Source organism: Gossypium hirsutum, chromosome D10 (genome assembly GCF_007990345.1).
Source record: "Gossypium hirsutum isolate 1008001.06 chromosome D10, Gossypium_hirsutum_v2.1, whole genome shotgun sequence".
NCBI classification, from domain to species: Eukaryota; Viridiplantae; Streptophyta; class Magnoliopsida; order Malvales; family Malvaceae; genus Gossypium; species Gossypium hirsutum.
Window position 1 is genome coordinate 22,583,745 of NC_053446.1, and position 13,020 is coordinate 22,596,764.

Here is a 13,020-nt window from a genome sequence, read left to right on the forward strand (position 1 = left end):
ACCGTTAAAGAGGGCACTCAGCTTGAACGATTGACTTGGAATTTCTATAAGTCTGCTTTTCAAGGTATATATGTGGGGCAAGCTACAGTGACGCTAAAAGACATGAGTTTCTGAATTTCACGCAAGGGGATCATTTAGTGGCTGAGTTTTTGAGATTGAGACACTATGCGCGAGGCATGGTGGTGACTAAATATGAGCGTTGTGTCCGCTTCGATGATGGGATCAAGGACAGTTTGAGAGTTCTGATAGCTCCACAGAGGGAGCGTGACTTTTCAGCACTGGTAGAGAAGGCGAAGATCGTCGAGGAGGTGAAGCACGCTAAGCACCAAAATTGGGATAAGGAGAGAGGCAAGAATAAGAGGTATTTAGAGCCCTTGAGTTCTGCGATGAGGCCTAAGAAAAAGGTCAGATTTGGTTGGCCAGTTATAGTTGGGGCCCCTATTGCACCTATTGGGATCACGCTTTGTGTGGATTGTGGAAGACGCTATCCGGGCGAATGTTGGAGGACGACTAGGGCTTGTTTAAGATGTGGGTTTACTGAGCACCGTGTTTGAGAGTGTCTGCTGAGGGCCGATCAGGTGCAAGCTCAGGTTTTGATACTGCATAGCCACCGGAGGTAGACCAGCAGCCGTCTAGGGGCCGTGGTTAGGCTAGGTGTGGTAATGGTATGGGTTGTGGGCTGGAAGCACCAAGTAGAGGTGCTGGATAGGCTGAGGCGAGATAACCGGCCCTAATTTATGCTGCTTGTCCCCGAGAGGATGGAGATGCTCCGGACGTCATCACGGGTACGCTTCTTATTTTTGATGTGCCTTACACTGCGTTGATAGATAAATGATCTACGCATTCCTATGTTGCCTGTTCTGTTTCCAAAAACCTAGGGATTCTGGTTGAGAGTACTTCTAGTGAGGTGGCTGTGCTGAGCCCGCTGGAGTAATCTGTTAGAGTTAGCAAACTATATAGGGGTGTTCTTTTAGAGGTTCAAGGGACGGTATTTCTGGTTGATTTGATGGAGCTTTCGTTTAGGGAGTTCGATATGATATTGGGGATGGACTGGTTGGTCAAGCATCGAGTCAGTTTGGACTGTACGACTAAGAGGGTTGTATTGAGAACTAAAGGGGGTAATAAAGTAGTTGTGATTGGGGAACATCAGAATTACTTGGCTAACGTGATCTCTGCATTGGCAGTTGAGAAACTGGTTCACAAGGGATGTGAGGCGTATTTGGCTTACGTAAGTGTTTCCTTTTCTGGGGACTCTACTGTTAAGGACATCAGAACTGTGAGAGATTTTTCGGACGTCTTTCTTGATGAGCTACCAGGTTTACCTCTGAATTAAGAAGTGGAGTTTGGGATTGAGCTTCTCCCTGGTATAGCTCCGGTGTCTATTGCTCCCTACCGAATGGCACCGTAAGAGCTTACAGAGCTCAAGGCTCAAATTTAGGAGTTATTGGATCGTGGGTTCATCCGCCGTAGTTTGTCCTCGTGGGGAGCATCGGTATTGTTTGTTAAGAAAAAGGATGGATCCATGAGGATGTGTATCGACTACCGACAACTAAATAAGTTGGCTATTAAGAACAAGTATCCACTTCTGAAGATTGATGATTTGTTTGACCAGTTTCGAGGGGCGTCTGTGTTCTCCAAAATTGACTTGCGTCTGGGTATCATCAATTGAGGGTTAAGGAGGCTGATGTGCATAAGACAACATTTAGGACTCGTTATGGTCACTACGAGTACCTAGTGATGCCATTTGGACTAACTAATGCACCACCAGCATCACTAGTTTGTGTCGTCAGCTTAGGACTAACCGATCTACGTAACAGCACCACGAGCACTAACTAATACGTCTCGTCAGCTTAAGACACACGAGGCAGACTATCTGACGCAAGATTTAGAGTTGGCCACCGTAGTCTTTGCATTGAAAATCTGGAGGCATTATCTGTACGGTAAGAACTATATTATCTACACTGATCATAAGAGCCTCAAGTATCTCCTCACTTAGAAGGAGTTAAATATTTAGGTAACGTAAATGAATTGAGCTGCTTAAGGATTATGATTGTACCATTGAGTACCATCTCGGTAAGGCCAATGTGGTGGCTGATGCGTTGAGCCATAGGGCTATGACCGATCTGAGAGCGATGTTCGCTCGAATTAGCCTATTCAACGATGGAAGTCTGTTGGCAGAACTTCAGGTCAAATCGACATGGATTGGATAGATTCGAGGTAAACAATTGAGGGATAAGTCTCTTAGGTTACGTTTTCGTCAGGTTGAGAATGGTGGCACTACTGATTTTGGGATAAACAGTGATGGGGTACTTTATTTCTGCGGTCGGATTTGTGTATCGAATGATGAGGATTTAAGGCAGTCGATTCTGAGAGAGGCGCATGGTAGTCCCTGTACTATGCAACCTGGCAGAAACAAGATGTATCGAAATCTTCGGGAATTGTACTGGTGGCCAGGGTTGAAGCGTGAGGTTACTGACTTCGTTTCTTGCTATTTGACTTGTCAGCAAGTTAAGGCTGAGCATCAATTACCTTCGGGTTTGCTGCAATCGATTAAGATATCGTTATGGAGATGAGAGCGACTAATGATGGACTTCGTTAGTGGGTTGCCTCTAACACCCACTAAGAAGGATTTTGTCTGGGTCATCGTGGATCGATTGACCAAGTCTACTCACTTCATCCCGGTAAGGACAAACTTTTCTCTTCAGAAATTAGCTAAGCTCTACATATCGAAAATAGTAAGACTGCATGTGGTACCTATCTCGATCATTTCCGATCGAGATCCTTGTTTCATGTTTCTATTCTGGAAGAAGCGTCACGAGGCTTTTGGTTCAAGATTAGACTTCAGTATTGCTTTCTATCCTCAGACAGATGGTCAGTCGGAGAGGGTGATTTAGATACTGGAGGACATGTTGAGGAGCTATGTTATTGATTTCTGAGGCAGTTGGGAGGAGTACTTGCCATTAGCGGAGGTTGCCTACAATAATAGCTTCCAGTCTAGCATCCATATTACACCTTACGAGGCATTGCACGGTCGTAAGTGTCGTACTCCTTTATGTTGGACTGAGTTGGGCGAGCGACGTGTTCTAGGTTCTGAGTTGGTCTCTAAGACAGAGGATAAGGTTAAATTGATTCGGGATCATTTGAAAGTGACTTCTGATAGGCAGATATCGTATGCTGGTCTGATGGTTAAATGGCGTGTTATTATAGTAGAGGTCTTGTGTTCGAATCCCTACGTAGGCAAGGGTATTATTCGGGATAGAGTTGTGGAATATGGGATTCTGAGTAGTGGATGTGTAGTGGGAATTAGGGGATAAGATTAAGGGATTTTGGGGATTATCGGGATTTTATTTTATTTTATTTCCCATAACTGAATTTTGACTCTCTTTTCCAGAAAAAAATTTCTACCGTCTATTCGTAGGCGGTTGGTGCTCGCATAGTTTCGGTAAGTGTTTCTCTTTTTTTTTTTATGTCATGAAGCTCTTAACGAATGAAGTGGTAATTTTTTTCTCTATGATTTGGGCGTAGGGGGAGGCTCGGACTGGTGAATTTAGTGTTCTCGTCTTAACAATAGTTAAACGGAGGGTTATCGTTGGTGGTAAGTTGGGTTTCTGTTCGTTCTTGGTTGTCAATTTGCTTGTAAATCTGTTAAATTGATGTTGAGTATCTTGATTATAGACTTTGGAGTGCTCGGGGACTGTTTTAGCATCAAACTAAACAAGGTGTGTACCCGAAACACAAAAAAAGGGATTCGGCGAAAAGCCAAAATTGCTTATTGTTTGGACAGCAGCAGTAGGCTAAATTTGGAAAATCACCATAAATTATAAAAATCGACTTAGAGGATGAAAAAAATATGAAATTGAATCTTATTGAGTCTAGTTTTTCATAGAAGAAACGGTGTAAGTAATGAAATTTTAAATCGTGAGGTATAATAAACTTTGTGAGACAAGATCAGATTGAATTTGGGTTCCCCTATTTTGACTTTGGAAAATCATCAAAAATTGGAGAAAAATAATTAGAAATTAAAATTTACATGTTTAAATTATTAATGAGTCTATTTTCAATAGAAAAAAATGGAAACATCATCAAAATTTTGTATTAAGAGATAATTAATTTTTAGGAAAGAAGGGATGAAGCTGTCAGATAGCAGAACAGGGGTATGTTTGAAGATTTTACTATACTTATTGGCTAAAGCAAAACTTCTGAAAATTTTATGGTAGAAAAGTATATCAGTCGAGTTCAAAGACATCAAGCGGATCTTAATTCAAAATTCTGTAGCTCAAGATATAAATAATTTAGTAACAGTGACTCAAGTAGACAGCATTGAAGGAACATATAAGTAAATAGTGAAAACATATATGAATAATTAACTAGCAAGGGTTACATTAAAAATGGATCACGGGGCTAAGGCCAATTTGGGCCGAGTGGGCCACATGGGTGTGTGAGCCCATTTTTTTGAAAAGTTCTATAAGGTTGCACGGGTCGCCCAAGTCGACTGTGGACCTACTGTAGGGTTGGTAAGCTTTACTTAGACCCCTATATTTGTGATCTGTCTATCTGATTTCTATACTGAGCATGACTTATGATATCTGAATGTGTGTATTATTAATTGCAAAATGGCATGACATATTTTGTATGTTGCATTGCATCGGGGTGGGTTGATGATATTTGGAAGAAGTGTCTGAAAGGCTATTAAGCCTATTATTTGGCAGCTTAGCTGCAACCTTCTGATTATGTGCCGCATTTCGGTACAACATGGTGTGTAGGGGTGGGTGGTTTGATTTAATCCCCACATAGTGTGTAGAGGCTGGTGGGTAGGATTTTGATTTACTGTATCTGCATTCTTTATCTAATATGGGCCAAGGCCCTAATGTATTTCTAAGACGGTATCTGAATGGGCTAAGGCCCAAACTGATTCTGTGATGGGAACGGGCCCCAGACTATATCTACACTCTTATCACAATTTATCCCTTCTTGAATACTAGAAGTTGGTTATATACAAGACTATTCCAATTATTAGCATCAAAGTATAGGTCAATACTCCAACTATTTATTTTCTTTATCTTCAATGATGTTAGTGGAATGCACTTAATTTAGTTTTGCTAAACCATTCTAATTCAGAGTAAAAGTTACTCTTATTGCCCATATTTCGAGTCAACGGGACCCTAAAAATAGTTTATAAATAGGCAAGGCCTAATTCGAAATAATTTTGGAAGTTTAGTGTCATTTTTGAAATTTCCTAAAAATAGGGGACATATGGCCGTGTGGAATGCCCCAGGCCATGTGACTCTCGAATTTAGGACACACGGCCGTGTCCCAGCTCGTGCCCTTGCTCGTGTAACTCACTGATTTGGGTCACACGCCCGTGTGTGTTGCCCATGTGTGACACATGGCTGTGTGCACCTAAAAGTACCTTGAAATTCAATTTTACCATTTCCTACTTACTCTGGCACTAAGCAACTCATTTACCAATCATTTAACCTATTCAAAACACGATTAAACATGCTCAAAATATACCAAATTCATCACCTAATATGCCTAATCAATGTACCTTCATTGGTACTTCATTATATATGTTCAAATTCATCCACAACACATAAAACATTCAAGACTTTCATTCATATCACATTTACCTATATAGAGCTAATCTTTAGCTATTTAAGCTATGAAGCTTTAAACAAAAAACATACCAAGCATTAGACTAACATACCAACATAGCCTCAACCACAACCATATACACATTTAACCATAATTTCACTAGCAACTAAGATAGCAACACCTTATAATAATATCAACAAAAGACTCCCTAGGTACATGCCATTACAGAATAAGATATCACCACACTTGAGCTCGAGATTTATGATTTGATGCTAAGTCGAACAGTACCTAGCCTGCACACGGAAAAAAACCGTACACTAAGTAAAAATCAGTGGTATTTCTATAATCCGAATATTATAAACTTGATATAAGTAATAAAAATGCAATATGAAACAAGTAAGCTATGTTCACATGTTTCAATTCAATAATATATTTTTTGCTCATTCATTATTTACATCTATTATGATTTTGACATGTTCAAACATATATTAATGGCATTTAATATATCATTTGCAGCATTGACATGATTCATCTCTTTATTCAATACTTGAATTCTTTTCAAGTTCCACATCTCATTTCATCATTTTATATCTCAATTCTCATAATTCAATCCATATTCACAACAATATACTATTTCGTATTTCATTTCTCATCATTTCCATTTCAATATTTTCTCATCTCATTTCCATTTCTCAACCATATCATTTTAATATTGAACTCATCATTTTTATCGTTTATTTTTCCTATTAACACGACTCGAACTCAGACGGATACATGAATCTAACCAACAAACTAGTTTGGCACCCAGTGCCTCATCGGATAAATCCGAAGTAATAACTGCGCCCAGTGCTATATAAATTGACACCAATTGTCTCATCGGTTAAACTGAAGCAAATTGGCACCCAATGCCTCATCGACTTGAGGTCAAAGTAATCCCTGAACTCTTCCTATCCTATGGCATGCCATCTATATCCGACTTTGCCTAAACAATTAATAGAGTTTCATTTCACTTTTCAATACAACCAATGTCTCAATTTCTCATATATACACATTATCACATATAGTCAATTCAATATTCATATAATCAACATATTGCATAATTTAAAAAATCAATATATTTCCAATCCACTTTAAATTCAATCCAATCTCAAGTACCAAGTACTCACCTCAAATGCTCACCATATGAAAACAATTTAAATATGCAACAATCTATTATTTAATTTGGATTATAGAAAAAAACGTGAATTCCGAGCTATTCGACGTCGATTTTATCCTTCCCCTTTTTAATCGAGGATTCTGGTACGACGTTAGCTATGAAAATAAACAATTAAATCACATTAATACTATACATTTCAATTTCACATAAAATTTCAATTTTCACACTATATTTTGCTTATTCTTTAATTTAGTCCCTAAACCGAGACCAATTTTTAACCTTCACGTTTAACTTTATATTTTATACTAATTTCACTCCAACTCAATTTAGCTTCCTCTTTTCCAATTCGACCCCTTAATTTTGAATTTTTCACAATTTAGTCCCTATTTCTCAAAATCAACAATTTATTCCTTTTCCATTCCTAACTTAAAAATCTATCTATTTAATCCCTAATACTTAAACTATTCAACAATGTCAACATCTGAAATCTTAAACAATACTAAAAATTACAACATGGGTCGGGTAGCCCTAGGTACCGGGATTCCAAAACTATGAAAATTATAAGAAAAGAACTAAATTGCACTAACCAATTTGAGCTTGAATCCCTTAGGTCCCTAGCCGTGTGTGACTCTTATTCTTTTCTTTCGTTCTTTTCTTTTTCTTTAATTTGCGTGCATTTGTTCCATGACTTTCCACTTTCTTTCTTTTAAATTTTGTTTTCATTTTATTATCATTACTATTAAAGTTAACATATATATAATATATTATACACATACATATATATCATTAAATCATGGTCGGCCACCTCCCAACCAATTTAATTAATGTTATAATTGCTACATTATCCCCTTCAGTTTATTTCAATTTATAATTTAACTTTTAACCCTTATGCGATTTAGTCCCTGTACCTTAATAACTCTTAATTTCACGAAGTTTACTAATCCAAAAATTAATTCACTAATAACTAACTTCGTGAATATGTTTATTAAATAATTACGAGTCTGGTTTACAAAAACGGAGTCCTGAAAATACACTTTTCGACACCCCTGACTATCAGGTCGCTATAACCCTAGCATGCGTGCACTAGGGCTAAGAATCAACACTAAAAGAAATACAAATATTGCGATTTACTACAAGTGTGACAGGTTAGTTGTAATATTTATAAGTGTACAATGGAACACTTACAGCGTGTTTGGTTCGCTGTAATAGGTATACCATTACGCCCCGATTACGTGCCTATTACATTACCGACCTATTTCGGCGTTTGGTTCGCTGTAATCGGTATTACGCGCCTATTACATTACTGACCTATTCCCCAAATTCTCTTCTTTTCTATTCCCTTCCCAAAATGACGATTAGCCCTATTACGTGTCTTCCCAAATCAGTCTCTGTTTTACCCTCCCTCCCTACCCGAAATCGACCTCCACCTTCTCCTTTTTCTGTCTTCATCGATTTTTGATTCTTCTTCCATTGGTCTATTTTTTCAATTTTCCCTGTCATTTGTTGTGGTTTTTGAAATCCACCACTTCATTGGAGACTGATTTTGAGGTATGAATCTTAAACTTTTTCTTTGTTTGTCTTTGCATTTTCATTTCTATTTTGGAGATCAATGTTTTGGAGACTGATTTGGAGATTGATTTGGAAATCAATGTTTTTTTTTCTTATATTTCAGTGGATTTATTTCTCTGCCGTTTCTTTGTTGCGATTTTTGTAACCCCTGCGTCATCGGAGGCTGATTTCAGGTATGAATCTTTGCTTTAACATTGTCTTCGGCTTCCTCTGATTTATGGTTGTGGTCTGAGTCCTTTATTCCATTGTTGTATGAAAATTGAATAATATTGGTTTCTGGCTTTTTGTAGCCAGAACCATTGCTGTTACTGGAAGGCATTAATGACCATTGTTGTATGATAATTAAAATCTTCTTTCACCTTGGATTGTGGCTGCTTTCATTGTGCTGCTGCTGATTTTGATACAGTATTAGTCAGTTTTTCTCGAGAGCTGGCTGGTATGATACTGTATAAATGTTTAGATACATGGAAAAAAACTAGTTGTGAATTTCTTATTTTGGTTGGTTTTTAGGTGTTTGATTTGTGATAGACTGAACTGGGTTTGCCTTTATCAGATCAAGTATAAGCATGTATGATAGTTTTGTATTGTAAATAATATTGCAAAACACAAAAGAAGTTGCTTGTTTAACACAAAGTATCCGATGGTTTTAATGTTTTGGTCATAAAAATATTTGCTTGCATAGACATAATTTCTACCAGAATAAATCAGACCCTACTTTGGATTCTTTGAAAATTGAATGATATAATTTTAGTTGAAGACAAGAATTTTTTTGCCTGAATAAAACTCTATTTAATCAGCAGAGAGTAGAAGTTAAGTTTAATGAATTGTCTGAAATGATTTATTAAAGTCCAAGATTCCAAGTTTTTTTCTTTCTTGTCCTGCTTCAAGCAAAACCGGATACTAAGTTTGAAAGGAAAGCTCAAGCAACAAGGAAACCACCTTTTACTAATAAAGTGGTTGCTTGTTCTTACAAGTTATCTGTAATTTATGTCTGTTTTTATTGAGATTATATATTATATGTTGCTAGAATTAAGGGATTGATTGACATGTGTTGCCATAATCGTATATACATCCTTCCTACTGCTTGTTGTTTTCATTAATTAAATAATAAGAAAGAGAAAAACAACAGTGGGACGACACTAGAGCATTCCATTGTTAACTATTTCTTTCGTCAAAGTTCAAGGAAAAAGGAAACATATGAAATACTTTAGTATAAAAATAGCACTATAGTTTTGCTGAAGACTGATCTATCTTCTTAGTTTTGTTTTTTCCAGAGATCTATTTTAATATTTATGATTATAAAGAGATATAATTTTGTGCTTGCTGATAAAACTATCATTATTGTTACAAAAAATCATCACCTTCCAAATAAGCAGGTGGGACCATGACCCCTTTTGAATGAATGATTTTCAGGTATTTCTTTTAATTATATTAAATAAATGAAAGGATGGGAAAACCAAATCGAAAAAAGTGGCACCGTCCCTAATGGCCAACATACACGTTTCTTTGGAAACTTTATGATTATATGGTGCTGTTATTTCGCCATTTGTCTTCCAAAAATGAAGGGTCGTTTTCACACTTGATTTCTAGCCTATGTCTGAGTCATGCCACTACCATCTGTTTCTATTTTGAAACCTTGATGGTGGCAACAATTAATCAATCATTCCAACCTATTTTTAAGAAACAAGTCCCTCAAGTTTAATGATGGGTGGCACTGTGTTCACGGTTCAAACGTATATGTTTATTTTGGTACTAAAATAAATAAGCCCTGAGAAAATTCAGAACCAAAACTCATCATAAATAAATATTATGAACTTGCTGCTGCTTTTTTTTTAATTTTTTTCTTTGATAGTGTGTTCTAATTTTAATATGTTGCAGTAATGGCTCGTCTGTCTTTAATTGCACAAAGTGTGAGGCGTAAAAGAATTTGTATTGCATTGACAATATGGTTAGAAATCTGTAGAATTGCGATTTGGTTCTTATTTACAATGGGTGCCAGCCTTAGCCTACATACTTATAGACCAAGGATTAGGTCCTATACCTTAGATTTTTATGCAAAACGGGATTATGTGAAAAGGCTTGTATATGCTAATGACGGGACCTGTATTGAACAAGTTAGGATGAATAGAACTGCCTTTTTTAAACTATGTGAGATGTTAGAATCATTAGGGGGATTGAAGTCGTTAAGAAACATGCTTGTTGATGAGCAAGTGGCAATGTTTTTACATATCATCTCCCATCACCTGAAAAATCGAGTTATCAAGCATCACTTTAGAAGGTCTGGGGAAACTGTTAGCAGAGCATTTCATAGTGTTTTAAATGCTATCATACGCTTACAAGATGTGTTATTTAAAAAGGCGGAGCCAATTACAGCTGATTCTTCTGACACAAGGTGGAAATGGTTTAAGGTATTGGACTGAGTTTTATATATAGCTTGCACAACATTTAGTTGATTTAGATTTAAATTAGTATTCTAACTCAAGGTTTTATATCATGTGATATAGAATTGCTTAGGTGCTCTTGATGGAACCCACATCAAGATTAGGGTTCCAACAGTTGATAAACCTAGATATCGAACGCGAAAAGGTGACATAGCAACAGATATGCTAGGTGTTTGTACACCTGATATGAAATTTGTTTATGTTCTTCCTGGTTGGGAAGGTTCAGTTTCTGATGGACGGGTTCTTCGAGATGCCATTAGTAGAAGACATGGACTAAAAGTTCCTCATGGTAAAGTGGATAGTTAGAGGACTTTGAATTGTTCATTAAGATTAAAATTTTTGTGCTGAATTAATCATTTTAAAAAAAATTATTTTATAGGTTGTTATCATCTAGTTGATGTTGGATACACAAATTGTGATGGACTTTTTGCACCTTTTAAAGGACAACGATATCATTTGAACGAGTGGCGTCAGGGTTATCAGCCAAGTTCACCGCAAGAGTTTTTTAATATGAAACATGCCTCTGCACGTAATGTTATTGAAAGATGCTTTGGGTTATTAAAACTTAGATGGGGAATACTTAGGAGTCCATCATTCTATCCTGCAAGGGTGCACAATAGAATTATTATTGCATGTTTTTTGCTCCATAATTTTATTCGAACCCATGAGTATTGATCCTATTGAAGTGGATGTGGGAGAAGGATTACCTAGTAATGTGGTGGATGACGATGAACCGAATATCGCAAATATTCATCCATCGGATGCTTGAGCTACTTGGAGGATGGAACTAGCCAACCAAATGTTCAATGAATGGCAAGCATCTAGAAATTAGTTAGGTTTAGGGACAAAATGAGTGTGAGTTAATTTGTTTATGTTATTTTATGTATCTAGTTTGTGAAACTTTGGTGGGGTTTGAATTGATTTTTGTATTATACTAAACTTGTTAAATTATAATTTAATTTCTTTTCATTCAGCATGTGTTATAATTTTAAATTTAGTATTGAGCTTTGGATTCATGATATTGAACTTAATTATAATTTTATAAAGTGTTCACCTTTTGATTCATGATATTAATAGTAATTAATATAATTTGTTTTTTTTCTTAAGATAATTATGTCAGGTGTTCCAGAATCAAATGCTTCTTCTCAAGCTTCTAGAGAAACCAAAAGAAAATGGGTTCCAGAAGAAGATGAGCATTAGTTTCCTGCATGGTGGACTTGCACAATGTAGGAACATTTAATGCTGATACCGGGTTCAAAGTCGGTTATTTAAACGAGTTGGAAAGAATGCTAGAAAAGGCTTTACCAAATGCAATGTTGAAGGCGAAACCTAATATTGAATCGAGGATTAGGTTACTAAAAAGGGAGTGGTAAATCGTCTATGACATGCTTAATGGCCAAAACAATAGCGGTTTTGGTTGGGACGAGTATAGGCAGCTCGTTGTTGCTGAAGATGCGGTTTGGGACTCCTATTTAAAGGTAAGATTATTTCAAGTCTTTATTATCTGATTTTTACCAAACTTATAACTAATATGATTTCCTCATTTTTTTAGAGTCACAAAGAAGCCGCTCAATTCAGACACCGTACTTTCCCTTACTACGACCAGCTTACTGCCATATACGCAAGAGATCGAGTGACTGGGAAAGATGCTCAAACAGCTGCTGATGTTCTTGAAGAAATAAATGCTGAGGCTGTACCTACTACAGATATGAGTGAAGAAAGAAACTCATTCTATGACTGCGAAGCTGACGTCTCTTTGGATGACATGGATGTTTCTGCTATGGAGCCGCGACGAGATAGAGACCAAAGGGGTTCCTCATCTTCAAACAAGAAAAAGAAGAAATCTGATGCTTGTGATAATATGTCTTCTTCATTTAATGAGGCTGCCACTTTATTGGCCGAAAACATGCGGGCCATTGGCGAAAAAATCAGTAGGAGTATTGCCTCCGATGTGGTAGTTTAGCAGAAGTGAGAAGAATTCCAGATCATCCAAGAGAAACCTACAAATTTATATTCAACCTTATGGGAAATTGAAGGTTTAACCGTCGATGAGCGGTATCGAGCTTTGAGTAAAATTCCAGATCATCCTACTCAAATGCTTGTTTTCTTTAGTTTACCTTCTGATGCGCGATTGGAATGGGTCAGAAGATTTCTTTCTGACCATTAAAAATCAATGTTCAAACTTTTTGATGTTGTAAAACTATATAACACATGGATTATGATGTAGAATTTCATTTTCATCTAACCTTTTATTAATAT

The 13,020-nt window shown here is 36.8% G+C and overlaps 1 protein-coding gene across 1 annotated transcript; it reads left to right on the top strand.

Annotated features, from left to right (window-relative positions):
- Window positions 1-11,966: 11,966 nt before the first annotated feature.
- Window positions 11,967-12,724, top strand: LOC121222055 (uncharacterized protein At2g29880-like). Its single transcript, XM_041101941.1, has 2 exons — window positions 11,967-12,239; window positions 12,314-12,724. Exons 1-2 carry the CDS (start codon window positions 12,147-12,149, stop codon window positions 12,722-12,724), a joined length of 504 nt encoding a protein of 167 aa, XP_040957875.1. The 5' UTR covers window positions 11,967-12,146.
- The last annotated feature ends 296 nt before the right edge of the window (window positions 12,725-13,020 follow it).

Bases quoted from the DNA above. Each gene is read 5' to 3' on its own strand.
- LOC121222055 (XM_041101941.1), top strand. From the start codon at position 12,147: ATGCTTAATGGCCAAAACAATAGCGGTTTTGGTTGGGACGAGTATAGG. The intron at 12,240-12,313 runs GTAAGATTATTT...TCATTTTTTTAG, and splicing joins TTTGGGACTCCTATTTAAAG to AGTCACAAAGAAGCCGCTCA.